General features: G+C 41.8%; 1 protein-coding gene and 1 long non-coding RNA gene across 3 annotated transcripts in view; one reads left to right on the top strand and one right to left on the bottom strand.

Annotated features, from left to right (window-relative positions):
• Window positions 1-523: 523 nt before the first annotated feature.
• Window positions 524-17,974, bottom strand: nectin1l2.3.L (nectin cell adhesion molecule 1 like 2 gene 3 L homeolog). The gene is made up of 8 exons (XM_018245851.2): window positions 17,840-17,974; window positions 16,357-16,686; window positions 14,057-14,356; window positions 11,697-11,802; window positions 10,452-10,606; window positions 8,952-9,074; window positions 8,103-8,165; window positions 524-927 (listed from the first exon to the last, which is right to left on the bottom strand). The coding sequence occupies exons 1-8, from the start codon at window positions 17,904-17,906 to the stop codon at window positions 902-904; spliced, it is 1,170 nt and encodes a 389-aa protein (XP_018101340.1). The 5' UTR covers window positions 17,907-17,974; the 3' UTR covers window positions 524-901.
• Window positions 17,884-23,672, top strand: part of LOC121399798 — a 25,218-nt gene continuing 19,429 nt past the window's right edge. For both annotated transcript variants that reach the window (XR_005965269.1, XR_005965270.1), the window contains exon 1: window positions 17,884-17,968. This is a non-coding gene — a long non-coding RNA (uncharacterized LOC121399798). The remainder of the gene's footprint in view (window positions 17,969-23,672) is intronic.

The raw sequence follows: 23,672 nt of genomic DNA, 5'->3' as shown, positions 1-23,672 counted from the left end.
GCTTGAATGGCTGCCCCCATGGCTACACAGCAGCTTGTTTATATAAACTATAGTAATACTTATCTGTTATCTACTGTGTATCCTGTGCTTGAATGGCTGCCCCCATGGCTACACAGCAGCTTGTTTATATAAACTATAGTAGTACTTATCTGTTATCTACTGTGTATCCTGTGCTTGAATGGCTGCCCCCATGGCTACACAGCAGCTTGTTTATATAAACTATAGTAGTACTTATCTGTTATCTACTGTGTATCCTGTGCTTGAATGGCTGCCGTATATTGTAGCCCGCTCGCACACCCTGGCCTTCGAAAGTTCAGCGCCTGGTGCATGGTGTTGGAGGGATCGGCACCCTCCTCAGCAAACAATCCAAGAAAACACTGGCATTCAAGGAAAGCAAATGCATTGTGATACCCTTGCGAATTTTATTCTGCAAACGTGCAACGTTTCGGGGTCAGACCCCTTTGTGAAGCATGACAAAGGGGTCTGACCCCGAAACGTTGCACGTTTGCAGAATAAAATACACAAGGGTATAACCCTGCATTTGCTTTTCTTGAATGCCAGTGTTTTCTTTGATCCTTTAATGGCTGCCCCATGGGGGCCTCCTGCATACAACGTGTATTGATGAACCTTTTGGTCTTTATGGTGTGACCCAATTAAGAAGATGAGCCCACTTACTAAAAGTTAAGGGAAGCGCTGGGAAAATTGCATAGGATTGATATAACCCTAACCCAACCTGTGCCTAGAAACAGTTCTGCCTCACTCCTATAACACTGCCCTGCTTCTCTCTCTCTCCAACTTCAGACTCTTTGGGGTGGGAGAAAGATGTAGAAGAATCCTTTATGAGCAGTTGCAGTTGGTCTGTTAATGTCCTTGTTGTTTTCCCTGGTTGCTGGGAGGGCAGTCAGTTATCTGAAGATAATCGTAGATCTAAAATTTGAAAAGATAAAAATAAAACATTTAGCAGAGAAAAAGCTGGCAATGAGGTTTTTCCTTGACAAACTCCATGTAGTACTCACCGGGATAGTCCTACCCACCTGCTCCCATTAGAAGGACATCCCAAATCTTTAAAAGACCTTGGAAAAAGCATTAGGCCTGCCCATAAGGTTTCCTAGGGACAGGGGTTTTGGCCTAATGGACCTTTTGTTCCCCAGCACATTACTTTATATCTTGGAGTCTTCTGGGCTTCAGCTTCTGGATCAGGTAAGGCACTGGTATGCATTGTTTAATACTCCTTGTCTGTCTCTCTTTCAGTTGCCTTTCTGTATTGCTGTCACAGCATTTGGAGGTAAGTTCTTGTCCCCCCATCCATGTGCCCTCCTGGCCTTCCCAAAAGTCATCTGGTGGCCCTTACACCCCCTTTTACTTTTACAGATAGGCGAGGGAGGTGGCAGTTAGATTAGGGTCAGTCAGTAATTAGGCATGATTAGTTAGGGGCCTAAGCCTTACTGCCTCCTATTACTTTTTTGTTTTCTTTGAGTCTTTTTTTTTTTTTCCAAAAACAATTTTTTATTAACACACAAGATCTCATCATCTCCATATTGATAAAATGTCATATATACAATATTACATACATTTCCCTTTAATTGGGATCATGGGCGCACTGTAACTTAAGCTGATTCTTTGTCTTTTGAAGGATAAGTAAATGTAAAATTGATGAGGGTGCTATTTTAAGATATTTTGCAATGTACATTCTTTATTTTTTTTTTTAATTCCAAGATATTTAGGGCTCTTACTGACGAGCGGTTGAAGCTATCTTCCCTGCGTTCCGTTTTTCAGCGTTCAGCCGCAGGGGAGCGCAGAAATAGATGTATTTAGCTTTTTTCAATGGGGCTGTACACAGGTTGAGACTCAACATGCTGCATTTTTCCTGCATTCGGCGCCTACACCCTAAGGGATACATGTACTGTTAATATGAATGAATTTTGTTACAACAGCGCCACCTGCTGGTCAGTTTCCCACCAGTCTGACCACCAAGTAGTCAAGGAAGTTGTCAGGAGAAAGAAAGAGGTTGCTCTGATGTTCTTCTGCTTAGGAAAGATGTGAGAAAGGTTTCTGATTTTATTCCTAAGCAGAAGAACATCAGAGCAGCCTCTTTCTTTCTCCTGACAACTTCCTTGACTACTTGCTGGTCAGACTGGTGGGAAACTGACCAGCAGGTGGCGCTGTTGTAACACAATTCATTCATATTAACAGTACATGTATCCCTTAATATCTTGGAATTAAAAAAATAAATAATGAACGTACTGTACATTGCAGAAGTGCTTAGAATAGCACCCTCATCAATTTTACAAAAAAAAGTCTGCTTTATAGCCTTTCAGCTAGAAATGGTGGCAGACTTGGGCACTTGCAAGAGGCACCAAGTATTCTATTTGCCTTTGTGTAACACCAATTGCTTTTGGTTACCTGCCTTAAGCTGGCCATAGACTCAAAGATCCGCTCGTTTGGCGACATCGCCAAACGAGCGGATCTTTCCCCGATATGCCACTAACGGCATGGCTATATCGGGGGTAATTCGAACGTTCGGGCGTATGGCCGAACGATCGAATTACGATGCGCCAAGGGGCTCCGACGGGTCGGTCGGTTAAAAATCAAACCTTCCCGACCGATATCGTGGCCAGATATCGATAGGGAAGACCCGTCGGAAGCCCCCATACACGGGCAGATAAGCTGTCAAACCAGTCCAAACGACCAATATCGGCAGCTTTATCTGCCCGTGTATGGCCACCTTTACACCAGCTCAGTATAATCAATGGGTTCCACTGGATATTTAACCCCCTGCTGAGTGCAGTCAGGTGATATGGACACCAGCTGAGTATAATCAGGTGATTGCTGTGCAACTGCCAGCTACAGCAAGTGGGGGGGTGGTCCCACCTATTCTCTAAGGGCTCTTACTCATGAGCGTTTTTACCTGCGCTCCCCTGCGTTCCGTTTTTCGGCTGAACGCCGAAAAACGGAACGCATGGGGAGCGCAGGTAAAAACGCTCATGAGTAAGAGCCCTAGCTCAGCAAACTATAATGCTGGTCCAGCAGCTTCAGGTCAATGCTGATGTTTTCAGTAAGTTGTGAGGCCTGTCTGTTGGTATTGAAACTGGTATCCTGCAATATGACTTTTAGCAGCCTGCTTACAGCCTTGTATAATGAGCAGCAAGTAAGGAACGTGTTCCTATTCTGTCCTGCAGTGCGCTGAACGCTAGCTAATTACTATCAGTATCCCTAATGGATGTAGGTATTCCTATGCTAACCTGCACAGCATTGGGGTTGGGCATTGTACTCTGCTAGAAAGCAATATTTCAGGGCCCTGAAAGAGGCATATGTAATAATCTGCTATGATCAATAATGATGAATACATGCTCCACGCCCTGTATGTGGATTCTAAAGGATCATTTTATTTGTTGCTTTAAATAGATGCCTACAGTCATCTGAAAAATGTATGCTTATCCCAAGAGAGCCGATACCTTCAGAATGAATGCTTAACCAATGGTTAACTGTAACATGTAAGTGTTGTATGAAAGAGTCTTAAATGTATGCATATATGTGTGTAGTTTTATATAGGCCATCAGCATATATCAGTATATATAGATATATATAATTACGGAAAGGCTGCCTCCCATAGACTCCATTTTATCCAAATACTCCACATTTCTTAAAAATTATTTCCTTTTTCTGTGTAATAATAAAACAGTAGCTTGTACTTGATCCCAACTAAGATCTAACTAATCCTTATTGGAAGCAAAACCAGCCTATTGGCTTTATTTAATATTTACATGATTTTCTAATAGACTTAAGGTATGAAGATCCAAAATACAGAAAGATCCATTATCTGGAAAACCCCAGGTCCCAAGAATTCTGTATAATGGGTCCCATACCTGTACTAATAAGCTTACTGTTACAGTGTTTACATATGGACCATTTGATCTGTTTTTCACTATTCTGATGACATTTGGAGCGTATAATGCCTATATAGAAACAGTGTTGATAAAGACATCAGGCCACTCTGGGAGTTTTTAGGAGTGTGTCGTAAATAAAGCTGGTTGCATGCCCAGTGTCTATTCTCAGACCACAGTTTCAGGCAGGCCCGGACTGGCAATCTGTGGGTTCTGGCAAAGTCAGTATTTAGTGGGCTGGTGGGGCTGTTTGGGCCTCTATGTTGGCTGAGTGGGCCTCTGTGTACCTGAAATGCCAGGGCCTAATTTAATTCTCAGTCCAGACCTCAGTTTCAGGTTACAGGAGTCCTTCAACAAAGCAGAGTGTCTGTTAGACATTAGAGATGACCTTTGTGCAGGTAGTATGGATACATAATTCTATGTTTGAATGGTTGTTATTCAATCTTATCCATGTAAGATCTTCTGGCAGTTAGATTGCCAGGTTATAAAATATGATGGGCAAGGCCACCATCAGGAGGGCACAGGGGGCACAACTGTAGCAGGCCTGGTGCTTTAAAGGGGCCCGGCTGTGCTGAAATTTCTGGATTAGCCAGGCCCTCCTTGCATGACCGAAAGCCTCTGAAGTTTCTAAAAGCCACCGATTGGAGCCAAAAGCCTCCGTTTGGAGCCAAAGAAGAGGACCCTGGCTGCCAAATGTTTTTACTTATAGGGGGCCCCTGACCACCAATTATTTTTTTAACTTGTAGGGGGACCTGACCTCCAATGTTTTTTAAAAATGTTAATGGGGGCCCTGGCACCAATGTTTTTATTTTTTTATTTATAGGGGTGCCCTGACCCCTATAAATGGTTTATAAATGGCCCGGCCACCAATGTGTTTTTATAACTGTGGTGTGGACGTGATCTGGGGTGGGGCTTTTGGGGCTGACCTGGGGTGGGCAGGGACCTGAGTGCCCAGAAAATTTTGATGTATGGGGCACTGATGATGGCTACCTTTTGGGATAGGAGTTTTTTTAGTCTTTCAGTCATACTGCCCGCAAAGGGGCTTAAAGGCCACGTTTCTGCTCTTTGTGTAAAATGCAGACTTATTGAGTCTGTTTGTCCAATAGTAATTGCATATATTCTGCTATGGCGTTTGCTTTTTAGATGGGGTCAGCAACACTCACTTGAAAACTGGAAAGCATCAAAGGAAAAAGGCAAATAATTATAAAACTATAAAAAATAATGAAAACCAGTGGAAAAGTTGCTTAGAACTGGCTATTTTATTACATACTAAAAGTAACTTTAAAGGTGAACCACACCTTTAAATACTGTCTTTAATATCAGTCTTCCCTTACTTGAGGTGTGTGCAGTTATTGTAGTATAGACTTTCTCCTAATTCTATCAGCCTTGCGGATTTCATTTTGGTGGATAATTTGGGGAAATTTTAAGTAATCGGTACTGCAACTTTGTCTAGCTTCCAATGGGATTGTTCCTATACTATGGCGTTTTCCCATTTACGGTGTGGTGTGTCTAAAATACATAGTCACAGGGCTCTCTGTCTAGGCTACTTCTAGATACTCCTATTAGTGTTTTGTTTTTTATAAGTAGGACTTCCTTGTGAGGCTCAGCAACTTCTGATACACTCTGGTTTGAGTTCACTCTAGTTCATCTGACCCAGTATGTCTCTAGTCAGGTGGATCAGAAGCCCATCTGACACTTACTGGAATATCTTATGGTCGGTCAAGTCCTAGGGTCGGCTTTATTGAGGGAGTTCATATGATGTAGGATGGTTGATTTCTTTTCCTTACATATGTTCCTTATATGCGGGATGAAGACACTGGTTTCATGTGTGATTCTGAGCATCTCTCCAGGTGACTCTACAGCCTGCCTCCATGCCTCATGTAATTACTTTAGTATCACTTGGGTTATTTTATTTTTGGATCAGAAAACCTTTATGGGTAACCAGTTATACCTTTCCCACAAAGCTGTGTTCTGCCATCCAACAGGGGTTTTATTTCCTTAGGTAGTGGCTCTGGTCTCCATTGGGATTATCATTCTGGATTAGGAGGTTGGTACCAGCAGGTCCATTGTTAGTTGACTTTCCCTCACACAGGATTTTATACAGTGTAATTCTCACCCCATGAAGGTCTCAGGTGCCCTTTGTCCCTGTTCTTTGGGATTTGTTTCCTGCTAGAACAGATCTGACTGCTGGATAATCAGATATTTAGGTGCAGGGCCGCCCATCAGGGGGGGACAGGGGGGCCCGGCCACGACACACTTACTTGATTATCTTTCTTTCTGAGAGCTGCTGACTTCGGGAAGGCATGTACGTTAATGGGCCCTAGCCACCAATTTTCTTATAATGTGGGGGGGGCTGGCCACCAATATTGACCACCTATTTTTTTTTCTCATGTGGGGTCCTAGCCACCAATATTTTTTAATGGGGGGGGCCTGGCCACAAATGTTTTTTATGGGGGGCCCTGACCACCAATATCTTTTTATTTTTTATTAACATGTGGGAACCCTAGCCACCAATATATTTTTTGTTTTTTTACTGTGTGGTGGGGAGGGCGGACCTGTAGGTGGGGCTTGCGGTGGGCGTAGCCCAGGGGGCCCAGGAAATTTTGTCGTATGGGGCCCTGCGATTTCTGATGGCGGTCCTGTTAAGGTGTTTATGGTACACACCTCAAGCCTTCCTCATTGTGCATTGTATGCCCTGTGCTTTTTGTAATGTTCTAAACCGGTCATCAGGGACGGATTTAGTGGTTGGGCGCTCAGAGTCTGCGTGGTCCTAGCACCCACCCGTATACCCCCCTCCGGTGTGAGCGCACTAGCGCGCCTGCACTGGAGCGCTGGGGAGCATGCCGCCTCTATTATTCTGCCACCCTTAACCCGGCCCTTTGTGGCCTCGCCACAGATCTGGGCCTGCAGGTCATACCTACAAAGGGTCTGTTTGGGGTTCTTGCGCCTACCAAGTGTTTCTTACAAGCGCTTTGCATTCCGCACTGAAACTAGGCTTTCTGGTGACCTTGTTGAATTTACAATGTGAAGGGGGGGGCTTCATCTCTCTCTTCTGGAAGTGTCAATCTGTTATTGGATTCACTTTTCACTCTCTCACTCTGTGGTATAGAGCCTATTCCTATCCCTGTAGATTTATTTCTGGAGTCTTCACCTGGTGTCGATATGTTCACTTATAGTAGTTGCATGATTTTGGCTCTTTCTTCAGTGTTATGCCATTCCTGACTACAGTTAAAAGAGAACTAAATCTTAACTAAAGAAGTAGCTAGAAATATTGTACATGATGATGTTTTGTGCTTCTGTACCAGACCAAGGCAACCACAGCCCTTTAGCAGTAAAGATCTGTGTCTCTAAAGATGCCCCAGTAGCTCCCAATCTTCTTTTCTGCTGATTCACTGCACATGCTCTGTGCTGCTGTCACTTACTGAGCTTAGGGACCCACTCACTCTACTGTGTATCCTGTGCTTGAATGGCTGACCCATGGCTACACTGAAGCTTATTTATATAAACTATAGTAGTACATATCTGTAATCTACTGTGTATCCTGTGCTTGAATGGCTGCCCCCATGGCTACACAGCAGCTTGTTTATATAAACTATAGTAGTACTTATCTGTTATCGACTGTGTATCCTGTGCTTGAATGGCTGCCCCCATGGCTACAGAGCAGCTTGTTTATATAAACTATAGTAGTACTTATCTGTTATCCACTGTGTATCTTGTGCTTGAATGGCTGCCCCCATGGCTACACAGCAGCTTGTTTATATAAACTATAGTAGTACTTATCTGTTATCTACTGTGTATCCTGTGCTTGAATGGCTGCCCCCATGGCTACACAGCAGCTTGTTTATATAAACTATAGTAGTACTTATCTGTTATCTACCATCTTGCTTTTACTACTGATTATACGCTAAAGGCTGTTGACAATTAAACGTAAGCAACATGTGAGGACCCAATTAATAGAAAGAAAGTGAATAATAACAGCAATGAGGTGAGATTTTCCTATTTGGGTAAATGGGAGCTTGCAGCCTAATGAGTGAGAATGCTTCTAGCTGTACCTTGTGCACAGAGACCACCTAAACCCCTCTCCAGTCTTATATTGTATTCATAACCAACACATGTGCCCCTTAGTAAATACAGTGCCTACTCAAATAAATATATTACTAAACCAAAGAGCAGAGGATTGTGCCCCAGTTAACACGCACCACAAGGATAACTGATCACCTGCTATAGGTACTGCTTCTTCACCTTCACTAGACGCAGGTGGGTTCAATCCTTCTATTTTCCCTGTAAGATAAACATAGATTTCAGTTTCCTTTTCCCTGGTAATTACTCATAATAAAGAGGAATACATGAGATGATACAGCACATGGGCAGTTGGAGCCTCCCACTCTATGCAGTTAATTGGAAACTGTGTGATCAGTAGTGGGATCTTCCGCAGATACACATCCTTAGTGCCAGGCCATGGCGAGAGGGCGCCCTAGGCACCCGGTTGGATACCCCTCCCCATGTATGTATGCACTCACAACTGCGCACGCGCAAGTCTGCAATTGCCAAAAGAACACAATACGAAGGGGAAGGCCAGAGGAGGGAGTGACGGGGGGGGTGCTCGAGGGAAGGAGGGAGGAGGAGGGTGAAAGCTGCAGCGGAACGAGTCAACTTTTGAATAGGTACCTGCCCAGCGCCCCCACATCTTTGCGGCCTACGCAGATGCCTCTTCTGCCTACTCCTAGTTCCGGCCCTGCACATCCTTATTGGGGCAGGACAGTTCAGATTTGCTGACCAGAAAAGAGTACAGTTGGCTGAAAAGTGGGTTGAGGCAAATCAGTGTCTTTGGTTATAGTCAGAGGAGATCAAGCCTAGTCTAAAACTATTATTAATGGACATTAAAGAATATTTGGATTGATATTCAGTGAATGAAGAAAACTATAAGTGGTAATGTAGGTGCAGTTTTCCATGCTCCTCTTAATTCTTGTGCAGCCCAGAAATCACCTGCCCTAGTGAAAAACCTCATGTGTGCCCTTGGCCTTAGACACCCGCAACCCATAATCATAAATGCAAAGTCTCACCTACTTTTAATTTCTCTTTCCATCTTCAACTTCGTAAAGTAGCAGTACGCAGCCATTCCAATAATTATAACACATAGGATAACGATTACTGCAATATATGCGCCTGTGTTTCCTTGGGGAGCAGCACCTGAGAAATAAATGAAAATACAGTAGTACAACCACATCTGAGAGGCACTGGGGGGATTATTGGGATTATTATTCTTCAGGGCGACTAATTTCCCTGAACTGCCTCCCCTGCCTTCCATGCAGCTAAAATGTAAACCGCCGGTGGGATGGCACTCGGCGCGATTAGTTTTCCGAAAGTCGCCCTAAGTTTCCTCGTGAGGCGACTTCGAAAAATGAATCGCACCGAGTGCCATCCCGCCATCGATTTACATTTTAGCTGCCGGAAAGAAAGGGGAGGCAGTTCATGTAGATTTATTTCCCCGAAGAAGAGGAGATTCGTCGCCGGACGACTAATCTCCCCAAATCTGCCTGTGTGCCCTGACCCTTAAACTGCAAGTCACAGTTTTGTGAATGAGCCCTTATGGCTTTTTTTTTTTTTTAAAAAAACATTGTTTCTTTGTAATGAAAAAAAACACCAAGACAGTTTTAACTTTTAAATTGCAAAGCTTATTATTACTTACCGATTCTCTGCATGCGCTCCTCTTCAGAAACGGCGACATGGCGATGATCCATCGTGCGGCTCTCGATTTCTCCTCCCTGGCTATCTCCTATAGAAGTCAGGGAGGCGAAATCGAGGGCCGCACAACGGATCTTCGCCCTGTTGCCATCTCTGAAGAGGAGCGCATGCAGAAAATCTGTAATTAATTTCTTAATAAAAGCTTTGCGATTTTAAAGTTAAAACTGTCTTGGTGGGGGTTTTTTTGTTACAAAGAAACAAAAAATTTTTTAAAAAAATTTCATGTTACTGGTCCTTTAAGCTACCACTCTACAGTAGTTTTTTTTAGGGCCCCCTTCTAACACTTTTAATCAGAGGAACCAGTTTTCCTGGGTGTATTCCTTTGTAGTCAGCTAAACTGTAATACATAAAAACCACAGAAATGTGTTCAAACTTTAATTTCCTGCCAATTTTTGTAACATGAACATGGGAATTAGGGGGAAATGTGGCCACAATAAAGCACGTGGTCTTTTTTGTCACTCTTTTCTGTTTCCAAAATGTTGGGAGGTATGGTAGAAGAATATGATTAGACAGCAGTGTACTAAAAATACTAAAAATACTAGAAATACTAAAAATACCAGAAGTTGACATCTAAATTTACTGCTGCAGCCTTTTAACTACATGTGTTCGGCCTTAAAGGTGTGAGGAAAGGGAATATGATCTTCACCAAATTGTTTAATAATTTCCAAATATATTCATTGACCCCTTGAAAAACAGAATAAGCATAATGTGTCTATCCACGTAGAGTTGATCCACTCGCTTGTACTTGATCTTTAAGGGCTACGTCACATGATCTTATGTCCACTGAAGCAATCAATAGAGCGGAAACAGCTGTGCACTTACCTGAGTATTTATATAAATAGACTGAGTGTGAGTTTCTCCCAATACTGTTTGTGGCCTCACAGACATACAGGCCATTATAATCTGTATTCCCTCTGGAAAAATGCAGAGTGTTCCCCATTACCTGGGCCACATCATTAGGAATGGATCCATTCTCCCTGTTGGGAAAACAAAGAGAAAAGGGTGAAACAAGTTACTGAAGAGAGGAAATAACTAATTCAAAAATGAGTATCTTGCAATATCCTTAAATATCTATTCAGTAAAATGGATGTACGAACCTAAAGAGCCTTCATGTCTATAATACAGGGGAATTAATTTATGGGATCTCTCTGTACAGACTATGAGCAAACTTAGGGGCTGTTCCTGCTGAATTGTGCTTAGTACAGGGAATACCTATGCTGCCATAGTTTTATGGGATCTCTCTGTACAGACTATGAGCAAACTTAGGGGCTGTTCCTGCTGAATTGTGCTTAGTACAGGGAATACCTATGCTGCCATAGTTTTATGGGATCTCTCTGTACAGACTATGAGCAAACTTAGGGGACTGTTCCTGCTGAATTGTGCTTAGTACAGGGAATACCTATGCTGTCGTAGTTTTATGGGATCTCCCTGTACAAACTATGAGCAAACTTAGGGGTTGTTCCCAGTGGCGTAACTACCGGGGGAGCAGGGGGTGTGATTGGGTCAGGGCCGTGCCAGGGCCCGCCCCCCTCTAGTTACGTCACTGGTTGTTCCTGCTGAATTGTGCTTAGTACAGGGAATACCTATGCTGCCATAGTGTTATGGTATCTCTGTACAAACTATGAGCAAATTTAGGGGCTGTTCCTGTTGAATTGTGCTTAGTACAGGGAATACCTATGCTGCCATAGTTTTATGGGATCTCTCTGTACAGACTATGAGCAAACTTAGGGGACTGTTCCTGCTGAATTGTGCTTAGTTCAGGTATAGTTCTATTTTAGCTCTCTATGAACAAATTGATATGACATATAAGACTCTTTACATCATGCTGGCACACAGGCCCGGACTGGCAATCTGTGGGTTCTGGCAAATGCCAGAGGGGCTGCTGTATGGTTCCATAGAAAGTTACCAAATAGTGGGCTGGTAGGAGGCTGTTTGGGCTGGTAGGGGGCTGTTTGGGCTGGTAGGAGGCTGTTTGGACCTCTGTGTACTTGGAATGGCAGGGCCTATTTTGACTCCCAGTCCAGGCCTGCTGGCACATATACATCACAAACAAGTCACATATGGTACCTCCTCCATGTATAGATGATGAGAGGGTTGCCGTCTGCCCAACATTCAACAAACAGAGGGTCTCTCTCTTCTCTCTGTATTCTGATATGTACAGCCTGAGGTGCGTCTAAATGAGAACAAACAAGATTTTGTTAACACTGTCCCGCCCCAAAGCTGTTTAAAAATTAATTATATCAATAAAAAGGGCACGTGAACAAAGTCCAAATAGAAACCCACCAGCACCCTGGCCTTACATAAAATGCTAATCAGTATGAGGCTACGACACCCTCCCAGATACACTAGAAATAAACAATATTCCGGCACACAAGACTGACAAGATGCAAGTGGGGATTTCTCCCCACATGATTAAACACACGGGTGATCCCTGCTTGCATCTAGTCTTATATGCAGGTATATTTTGTACTTCATGTTGGGTTTCCTAGAAGAGACAGATTGATTGTATTGCCCTGCAACACTAATGCAGCACAAAAATCTAAAATAAGTGTATTTTCATGTGATTTCCACAGAACTAGAAGGAACATAGGTCAAAACATTTGCCTTTACCCTTAAATATATGGATACTTATAAATATATAGAGAGAGAGAGTCATTTTATGTTCACAAGAGCTTGCAATCTAAGTAAATACATGAAAATCAAATCTGTTTCCATTAAAACAACTGCAAAGTATTTGTCTGTAGCCTTGTGCCTTTATATGGTCACAGAACCCCTCAGTGACTTCTAATATCCTTATCATTTACAGTAGGGGGTACATTATCCCTTATAATACATGAGTGATACTCAGAGTTCCCTGTATAACTCAGCCTGCAGCCTTGTGCCTTTATATGGTCACAGAACCCCTCAGTGACTTCTAATATCCTTATCATTTACAGTAGGGGGGTACATTATCCCTTATAATACATGAGTGATACTCAGAGTTCCCTGTATAACTCAGCCTGCAGCCTTGTGCCTTTATATGGTCACAGAACAACCCCTCAGTGACTTCTAATATCCTTATCATTTACAGTAGGGGGGTACATTATCCCTTATAATACATGAGTGATACTCAGAGTTCCCTGTATAACTCAGCCTGCAGCCTTGTGCCTTTATATGGTCACAGAACAACCCCTCAGTGACTTCTAATATCCTTATCATTTACAGTAGGGGGGTACATTATCCCTTATAATACATGAGTGATACTCAGAGTTCCCTGTATAACTCAGCCTGCAGCCTTGTGTCTTTATATGGTCACAGAACAACCCCTCAGTGACTTCTAATATCCTTATCATTTACAGTAGGGGGTACATTATCCCTTATAATACATGAGTGATACTCAGAGTTCCCTGTATAACTCAGCCTGCAGCCTTGTGTCTTTATATGGTCACAGAACAACCCCTCAGTGACTTCTAATATCCTTATCATTTACAGTAGGGGGGGTACATTATCCCTTATAATACATGAGTGATACTCAGAGTTCCCTGTATAACTCAGCCTGCAGCCTTGTGCCTTTATATGGTCACAGAACAACCCCTCAGTGACTTCTAATATCCTTATCATTTACAGTAGGGGGTACATTATCCCTTATAATACATGAGTGATACTCAGAGTTCCCTGTATAACTCAGCCTGCAGCCTTGTGTCTTTATATGGTCACAGAACAACCCCTCAGTGACTCAGTAATATCCTTATTTACAGTAGGAATAATACCATGTTTCTATAATATAATTACAATAAATTGTAGTGTTAGAGAGCTTTAATGCATGCAGTTCTAGGCAGATTAATGGCACCAACTTCTTTTTAATTCCCCCCCCCCACCTATTGTAACTCAGGTAAAGTTGAGGGAGGGTGTTAGCCAGTGATAGTATTATAGGGTAAAGTGAAAGATAAAATATATATATATATATATATATATATATATATATATATATATATATATATATATATATATATATATATATATATATATATATATATATATATATATATCCTAAATATAATAATGGCTTAGTGACCAATATTTTACAAATATTTTATTATATCAAGTATCTCTTATTCTCTGAGGAGGAACACAATTCAGAAATTCTCTGTACTAAAAATGGCAACACACAAAAGTATAAGAAGTACTTGTGCACCTTCTGTAACAGCCCAGGATATATTCACTCCTAGTATCCAATTCATCAGCTGGTCTGTGCCCTAATCTCACCAATTTACCAGCTGTCACTTCTAACTGCCAGTTCCTTCACTTCTAGGCTGGCAGAGAAAGCAGAATTCTAGAACAGAACTAAGAGAAGCCCAAAACCCGAGCTGTAAACAGAATAGCCAGATATTGGCCCATGTAAAATATAAAGGAAGTTCATCGACCAGGAACCCTGGACTTTCACTTACACTGAATATTTGTAATGTTCCGATGTATCACCTTCTCAAATAATTGGTCCGGCAGAGAAACCAGACAAGTTGCCTGACGCCCATTAAGTCCAGGAGAAGGCACCATCCATAGCTGACTCCTTATTGTCACTGTCCCATTAGGATGTTGTGTTGGAATTTCCTTTGACGTATAGAGGAGACCATATGTATTCCAGCTGATATTAGCCGCGGGTTTGGAGGCAAAGGCTACACATTCAGCAATAACATCTGGATTTGGTCCCGACAGAACTGGGTTTAGCTGCACTTCCACTGACGGCTCCACTGAAAATTAATAAAAAGAGACAGTCCTGAATATCTGGTCTGTACTGACTGCCACTGATCTCTTGGAGACAACTGGAACCTCAAATGAAACTGGTAAACTCGCTAAATCAGCCTTTCTCTGTCTGTAGATGGAGACTGAGAACTGATTTCCATTGCACCTGCTTTAATACCTTGTGCATACTTGTATTTTACATATATATACACATTAGCAGCTGCCATGATACAGGCCTGAAAGATTTAATAAAACAGGCCAAGGTATCATGAAAAACCATTTCTACCAATACCTAAATCAGATACATAATGGGCCTCTCTTCACTAAGGTCTGGAGTCAGCCATGGGGATAGGGATCATAATCTGTGATGGCCAGATGATAAGAGCCATTCCATGTGGAGGGGTGGAAGCCTATGGAAGAGGGACTTAGAGTTCACATTAAAGGATAAGTAAACCTTTAAAATAAATGAATGTAAAACTGTTGAGAGTGCTATTTAAGCACTTTTGTAATGTACATTCATTATTTATTTTCTTTTTATTCCAAGATATTAAGGGATACATGTACTGTTAATATGAATGAATTGTGTTACAACAGCGCCACCTGCTGGTCAGTTTCCCACCAGTCTGACCAGCAAGTAGTCAAGGAAGTTGTCAGCAGAGGCTGCTCTGATAATAGCACCCTCATCAATTTTACATTCACTTATTTTAAAGGTTTACTTATCCTTTAAGGACCCTCGTAGGTGATATGTAGGGAACACTAGAACATACACTGAAACATTTTTATCACCCCTAGAATCCATACCACTATGAAAAACTGGTTGTGGATCCAATGGCACATTCACTTTCAAATGAGTCCAAACATGACTAGGTTTGGCTCTTGGTCTATTTGATGGGAATATCTGGGCAGGGGCAGGTCACACAGCATTGATGTTTAGTGTGTATGGAACCAGTGGAAAAATCATAACAAATCAATTTAATATCATCTCTCTATTATGTTCCCATCAGGAGTTATGGTTATCTTCTTGCTCCTGTCCCGACTGACAGGAGGTCATAAAATAAAAATCATTATCATCATCCTAATTCTAGACTATGAATTTTGGCAACACATCACACGGTCCTACCGGCTTCTGTTTTTTAATTAAAGTGAATGAAATATAGTTGGGAGAGACAGAGGATGGCCACATACAAGTGCCAATGACTGATGGGAATGACACATAATCTTTGTAAAGTGCAATGGAACAATGTTAGCACTATATAAATACAGGAAATAAACACATGAATAGGTTACTGTTAGAGACTTAATTGCAGATTACAATTAACTCTTACAATTATTAGGTGTAGTTGCTTTATTTATTCAATTTATATAAATACAAGGAAGGTTATGAGAAAGTGCTGAGAGTCTTATGAGAGGCCTTTTGTTATTATCAAGAAGTGTTTTTTTTTTTTTTTTACCTCCACTGGAAAAACAAAAGTTAAGGGCAGAGACACACGCTCAGATTCAGGGAGATTAATCGCCCAGCGTCAAATCTCCTTTTCTTCGGGCGACTTATCTCCCCGAACTGCCTCCTCACGAGGAAACTTCAGGTGACTTCAAAAAATGAAGCGCTCCAAGTGCCATCCCGCGGTTGATTTAGATTGTAGCCGGCGGGAGGCAGTTTGGGGATATTTGTCCCCCGAAGAAGAGGCGATTTATCAACGGGCGACTAAATCTCCCCGAATCTGAGTGTGTGTCTCTGCCCTTAAAAGTGCGTGCAAGCGGAGAATAAGCCAATCACAGCAGATCCGCAGCCTGTGTGTTTAACGCACTGAGAAAAATACAAAGAGTGAATATTGTTGTGGGAAAAGTGAAGATATGCATTATTGCACTGAAATCTGCTCTATTGTTCGAATTAAATACTAGTAAAAAAAAATGTTTAAATCTTTGTATAAAAAAAGTCAGTGACACTTAGGGATGGGCGAAAAAAACGCGCGTCCAAAAATTTTTTTATAGAACAAACAACTTATCTTACCCCAGATGGATAAATGAATCTCGCCTTCCATTGTCCCACTAGGAAATGTTGTGTAGATACAGAGGTAGGTGCCCTCATCAGTCAGGGTTACATTGGGTATCAGTATGGAGCCTCCAAGATCCCCATTGCCCAGAAATCTCACTCTCTCCCCAAACGGAGTCAGGTGCAGGGGTTCCTCTCCTTTGCTGTAAGTTAGGAAATTCTCATTGTTGGGCGACAACTTCCTCTGCCAAGTGACTTGTGATATCAATTCCAGGGTTTTCACTTTGCAGAACAACTTAATGTCCGACCCCAACTTGGCCTTAACCTTTCCGTCAACGATCACTGTGACTGGAAAATCACAAAACAAACCTTACTGTGGCACCATGTTTCTGGCTTCCAGGCATGGCCCCAGCACCTGCCATAGGAAAACTGAAAGAGCTCATGAAAAAGTCCCATCCTTATTGATGTTTAAACGACTTCAAATCGGGATTCTCCATAACTGAATAATCTCCTAATGGTTGTCTTTAATTGTCTATTTTCTCAAAGCTTCTGTAGTTGGAAAGCACCAGACTAATAGTTCTGGAAACATGGGGGTATTTTATAGGGACCTTCCTCAATTCAAGAATAGGGATGTAGCGAACTGCCGATTTGGTGTTCGCGAACGCCGTTCGCGAACACCGGCAAAAAATGCGAACGTTCGCGAACTTCGAACACCCGCTAAAATCGTTCGATTCGAACGATCGAAGGATTTTAATTGTTCGATCGAACGATTTTCATTCGAATCGAACGATCGAAGCATTCGATCGAATGCTTTTCATTCGATCGAATGCTTACAATCGTTCGAACGAATGGAAATCGTTCGATTTTTAGCGGTCGAAGGAATTCGAATGGTCGAATGGTCGAACGATTTGTATTCGAATCGAACGCGAACTCAAAATGCGAACGTCGCGCGACGTTCGCGAACATTCGGCGGACGCGAACGGTCGAAGTTCGCGCGAACAAGTTCGCCGGCGAACAGTTCGCTACATCCCTATTCAAGAACAACCCATAATGGCCTTTTATTAAGATACATTTTTAGAGGGATGAGAGATTTCCTGATAATTTTGTGTGTTGGTTTCAACATATACCGGAGCAGTGGAGCAATAAAGAAAACACACATGGGCACTATCATAGGGAAACACAACTAGAGGGACGGAGGCCCTGCAAAGAGGCACAAGTGCTTATTTTTAGCAATGGAACAGACCCATATTAACATAAAAAGTATAAAATAGTCTTTAAAGTACTAATTGGACCTGCAGTTCAGTTGCGTCTGGACAATGTAATCTCTAAAAGGGACAGTATACCCCCCCTTTTCAACACATGCAATGAATAGGGCTTATGCTAGGCAAAAAATAAGCGTTCTCTCTCTCTCTCTCTCTCTCTCTCTCTCTCATATATATGATAGCTCATAATCCACGGAAGCTAAGAACAAATCTGATCCCCTCCCCCTGTCCCATCTCACCTTGCGGAGTCCCGGGCACAGCCAACAATAAGATAAGAGTTATATCCAGAGACAAAACCAACAACATAGTCCGGCAGCAGGTCTACCCCAGCAGCATGTGTGTTGTCTTCCCCAGCTCTGGAAAAAGGGGTAAGGCTAACAGGTCTGACTACTGCATGTATTTCTGTCTTAAAGGAACAGTAACAACAAACTTTTGAAAATATGATGTACTGTTGTGCTGGCTACAACACAGTAGCTTGTTTATATAAACTATAGTAGTACTTATCTGTCATCTACTGTGTACCCTGTGCTTGAATGGCTGCCCCCATGGCTACACAGCAGCTTGTTTATATAAACTATAGTAGTACTTATCTGTCATCTACTGTGTACCCTGTGCTTGAATGGCTGCCCCCATGGCTACACAGCAGCTTGTTTATATAAACTATAGTAGTACTTATCTGTTATCTACTGTGTATCTTGTGCTTGAATGGCTGCCCCCATGGCTACACAGCAGCTTGTTTATATAAACTATAGTAGTACTTATCTGTTATCTACTGTGTATCCTGTGCTTGAATGGCTGCCCCCATGGCTACACAGCAGCTTGTTTATATAAACTATAGTAGTACTTATCTGTTATCTACTGTGTATCTTGTGCTTGAATGGCTGCCCCCATGGCTACACAGCAGCTTGTTTATATAAACTATAGTAGTACTTATCTGTTATCTACTGTGTATCTTGTGCTTGAATGGCTGTCCCCATGGCTACACAGCAGCTTGTTTATATAAACTATAGTAGTACTTATCTGTTATCTACTGTGTATCCTGTGCTTGAATGGCTGCCCCCATGGCTACACAGCAGCTTGTTTATATAAACTATAGTAGTACTTATCTGTTATCTACTGTGTATCTTGTGCTTGAATGGCTGCCCCCATGGCTACACAGCAGCTTGTTTATATAAACTATAGTAGTACTTATCTGTTATCTACTGTGTATCTTGTGCTTGAATGGCTGTCCCCATGGCTACACAGCAGCTTGTTTATATAAACTATAGTAGTACTTATCTGTTATCTACTGTGTATCCTGTGCTTGAATGGCTGCCCCCATGGCTACACAGCAGCTTGTTTATATAAACTATAGTTGTATGTTTACAGCAAACACACCAATTTTAACGCTTTCATTTTTTAGCGTTATGTTCCTTTAACCATAAACTTTTTTAGATTATAGCATGTAGGTAACTAGGAAAATAAAATGGTTGAGTGAGGAAAGGAGGAAAACAATTGGCTTATAGTCTCAGGTTTTGTGGTTTATTTTAACTTGTATGGAGGGGCCCTGGCACCAATGTTTGTTTGTTTTTTTAATTTATAGGGGGAGCCCTGACCACCAATGTTTATTTTAACTTGTATGGGGGGGGCCCTGACCACCAATGATTTTTTTTACTTGTAGTGGGGCCCTAACCACCAATGTATTTTTAAAACTTTGTATGTGGGACCCTGGCCACCAATGTTTTTTTAACTTATGATGGGATCCTTACTACCAATGGCTTTTCATAACTTGTATGTGGCGGGGGTCACCATTTTTAGCACTGATATATGTGTGGCCTTTTTACTGTGGGTGGGCGGGATCTGGGGTGGGGTTTGGGGGCTGGGTGGGGACCAGGGCTCCCAGAGAATGTTGTTGTACGGGGCCCCGTGATTTTTGATGGTGTCCCTGATTATAATGCAGACTTCTCATGGGGGCAGATTCACCAAAGTGGCTAACGCTAGTGACTTTTCGCAGAAATCCAATCCGCAGGGACATCGCCAATTCTCTAACAGACGCAGACGACAATTCGCTAGCGAACAGGACCATTGCTAGCGGTCATTCACACTCTTATCGACAGGCGACTTTTCGCTCAGGCGAATGGTTGTTAATCCCCGAATTCAGTAAAGTGCAGATTTTACAGAACGTTACCTCTTTCGCCAGAGTTTACTTCGTCATCTCAGACCAGACGAACTGCTAAAATGAAGCTACATCCTCCTCAATCTTATGTCACTTACATCATATCCTGTGTGCCGAAAATCCATTAAAGTTTAAAAAACGCTGGCGACTTTTCCTATTTTTTAAGTGGGATTGCCCTAAAAAGTCCTTGCATACATTTTTTTGTCTTAACATTTGTCAGACATTTGAGAACATATAGAACATTAATTTTACAGTGGGCTGATGTGTAGGGCATTATATTAACTCTCATGTCTTTTTTATAGGGATGCACCGAATCCACTATTTTGGATTCGGCCGAACCCCCGATTCCTTTGCGAAAGATTCGGCCTAATACCAAACCGAATCCTAATTTGCATATGCATATAGAAATTAGGATTCGGATTCGGTTCAGCCAGGCAGAAGGATTCGGCCGAATCCTGTTGAAAAACGCCGAATTCCGAACCGAATCCTGGATTCGGTGCATCCCTACTTTATTAAGGTTCCTTGGACATTTGGTAACTTCAAACATTTGCACCAACATCTCTAATAAAGACGTCCAAATGACTTTAATGTACCCGCTCTATGAAAATTGACCCAAGCGTAAGATCACTAGTGAATTTTCGCTAGGCACAGATGAACAGTAGTTCGCTTTGAAATGCTCGCACTGCCGAAGTAACGCTAGCGAAAAGACACCAGCATACAGCGCCCTGGACGCAACTTTGCATATTAGTGAATTTGCGTAGTGGTAGCAAATTTGCGCCTGGTGAAGTGGCGCAAGGTGTGTGAAGCGGTTGCTGGCGAATATTCGCCCGTTAGTGAATCTGCCCAACGGTCTCATCAACTTGGGGCAGTCTGGTAAATTCAGCGCTGTTGTACCAATAATAACCACTAGAGACCCTACAACTCATTCTTCAAGCTCCTGGTGTAAGTGCAAGAGAACTAAGGGGCACAAGAGTTCTCATTCTAAGATCACTTTGCCCAGTGGTGTGCTGCTCTTTTCAAGGCATTCCAGATCAAATATCCATCTCTCCCTGCAAAGAGCACACGCCAGCCCCATCCTTACAACCTTAGGGAGCTGCTTACCAACAAGAACAGTGTAAAAATAAGGTTACTAAGACTCTGAGGATAGGGTTACAGCTGATTATATCCCAGCGGCCCCACTGGGCATGAAATTAAAGATCCACTCACTTCATTTGCTTTATATGTACATTAATATGGACTGACTGTGTGGGTGTGTACATGATGAAATGACAGTTAGTTCATTTTATATCCCCATTGGGCTGCTACAAGTGCCATTATCTGGTGTATAGATTTACTATCTAGGAATTTCCATTTGCAGAGATGGGAAACAAATACAGAGACCCTGTGGGCCTGGGGGTGTATTGGATCATTGAGAGCCTGTTTTGGCAATATTTGTAATAAAGGTGGAACCTTTGTTAATATTTGTATTAATTATTATTCATAAGAATATTAATACAAATATACAGGATCCATGATTAAGCCTTCTGATGACCTGCTAGTGTGCAATAACTTACACACACACAAAAGAAGAAATTAATTTAAAAACTGCTAAAGTTGCTGAACGTAATGCGAATGATCGACCTGCAGAATTACTTTTACTAATTGGGCAATTTTATAATTTATCATGTGACTAAGTGTTTCTGACAATCTATGGGCAGGGAGTACTGTCATGGGAAAAAAAATATTTTTCAAAACGCATCGGTTAATAGTGCTGCTCCAGCAGAATTCTGCACTGAAATCCATTTCTCAAAAGAGCAAACAGATTTTTTTATATTCAATTTTGAAATCTGACATGGGGCTAGACATTTTGTCAATTTCCCAGCTGCCCCTGGTCATGTGACTTGTGCCTGCACTTCAGGAGAGAAATGCTTTCTGGCAGGCTGCTGTTTTTCCTTCTCAATGTAACTGAATGTGTCTCAGTGGGACATGGGTTTTTACTATTGAGTGTTGTTCTTAGATCTACCAGGCAGCTGTTATCTTGTGTTAGGGAGCTGCTATCTGGTTACCTTCCCATTGTTCTTTTGTTTGGCTACTGGGGGGTAAAAGGGGGTGGTGATATCACTCCAACCTACAGTACAGCAGTAAAGAGTGATTGAAGTTTATCAGATCACAAGTCACATGACTTGGGGCAGCTGGGAAATTGACAATATGTCTAGCCCCATGTCAGATTTCAAAATTGAATATAAAAAAATCTGTTTGCTCTTTTGAGAAGTGAATTTCAGTGCAGAATTCTGCTGGAGCAGCACTATTAACTGATTCATTTTGAAAAAAATGTTTTTTCCCATGACAGTATCCCTTTAATGTTAAATGATTAGGCAACTCCGAGTCAGCTGCTTTTTATCTAATTGTGTTTACGCAGAAGTCTGTGAAATTCTGACATTTAGTTGGTGCTGGGATTGTACATAAGGGAAAAGCATGGATGTGGGAAAGCGTGTGCCGGCAATATGCCACATGTTGAACTACAACTCCCAGTATTCTCTGAAGCTCAACTGAAAGCAGTAGTTCAACAAAAAAAACAATCCTGGTGCAAATGAAAGGAGGGAATGAATACAGAGAGATGAGTAGGAATGGTACAAGTGTGGGGAGTGTTGGGGAGAATATGATGAATTGGGAATGGAAGATACTGATTGGTTATGGGTGGAGGGGAGGGGCTAGGGCCTTGTTATAAATTTTTGCTTCATAGGGAACAGTGATCAGGGGGTCAGCTGCTAATGGATGAATTTTGTCAATATTGCATGAGAAGTAGTGTCAGGTTTTGACCGTGGTTTTAATATAGTCAGAGAAGGAGACAGAGGAGTCATTGTTTATCCCATAACAGCATGCCGTGTTGACAGGGTTTATGAGCATGTCTTCAATAGAAACTGTAAAGAAAAGAAAAAGACCGTGGTTATCACATGTGGGATAAATATAGTGCTCATTATCAATTGTCTGCAGTGATCTTACAGGCATGTATGAGCTAAATGTGTTCCTTGTGTTTAGATTGTAAGCCCTTACAAGTAGAGCCCTCTAATCATATTCTCACCCTGTTAACCCTTTAAGTGCCAGCAGAATTTCACATTTTGGTTACGCGAAATGCCAGCCGTTTTTGAAACATTTTGTGCTCTCTCACTTTAGGGGCATTTTCTGAGGGGAAACCTATAGTTAACCTAGGAAAACTATACATTGTTTTTTTCGGTAGAAACTGAGCTTTCTAAATCAGCCTGAGTTTTCATGTATTTACACCTGTGCAAAAAAATTTATAGTGCTAAATACCAAAAAAAAATGAAAAATTACCATTTTTCATCGTATATCAATTTATACCAGAAAAATATTTCATTTTACGGATGAAAATCCAACTGATTTGGAAAGCCTTATGTCTCTCGAACGTGCCAATACCAGATATGTATAGTTTTAGGGAGATTTAGGATTTCTGTACAGCAAAAACTCCCGGCAATATATTACCAAATTTTGAAAGCACTAAGGCAGAAAACGGCATGCTTTAGATTCCAAGGCAAAAAATCCTGAAACCGTAGGTTTACCCCAGAAAACCATACATTTTTGAAAAGTACACATTCTGCCGATTACAAAATGGGTAACTATGTCTCTCTACTCCCAACTACCAAACATAAAAGCTTGTCTGAACATAGCGGTTTTTCAACAAAAAATTCAAAATTCTGAAAAATCATTTCAAAGGTTTTATTTTGCTGCTCCGCATATCCCAAACTATATTAGGTACCAAGAAAAAGCACATGAAATATGATTGCCAGGGGTCCACTGAACAGTTTGATACCCATTATGCATAGGTTTACCAAAGTATCTGGCATTTAGAGACACCAATATGTAGTTAGCACATCCAAATTGTTCAGGACTTTACTTCAGCTACTGAGAAATCAACACAT

Source organism: Xenopus laevis, chromosome 2L (assembly GCF_017654675.1).
Source record: "Xenopus laevis strain J_2021 chromosome 2L, Xenopus_laevis_v10.1, whole genome shotgun sequence".
Classification (NCBI taxonomy): domain Eukaryota; kingdom Metazoa; phylum Chordata; class Amphibia; order Anura; family Pipidae; genus Xenopus; species Xenopus laevis.
Note: the sequence above shows the minus strand (reverse complement) of the source record. Positions and strands in the feature narration are given on the sequence as shown.

Excerpts from the sequence above, each read along its gene's own strand:
- nectin1l2.3.L (XM_018245851.2), bottom strand. The coding sequence starts at position 17,906 with ATGTTGTTGGTTTTGTCTCTGGATATAACTCTTATCTTATTGTTGGCT. Across the intron at positions 14,357-16,356 it reads GATTCATTTATCCATCTGGG|TGGAGCCGTCAGTGGAAGTG; the intron begins GTAAGATAAGTT and ends ATTAATTTTCAG. Across the intron at positions 9,075-10,451 it reads CTATTTATATAAATACTCAG|GTGCTGCTCCCCAAGGAAAC; the intron begins GTAAGTGCACAG and ends TTTATTTCTCAG.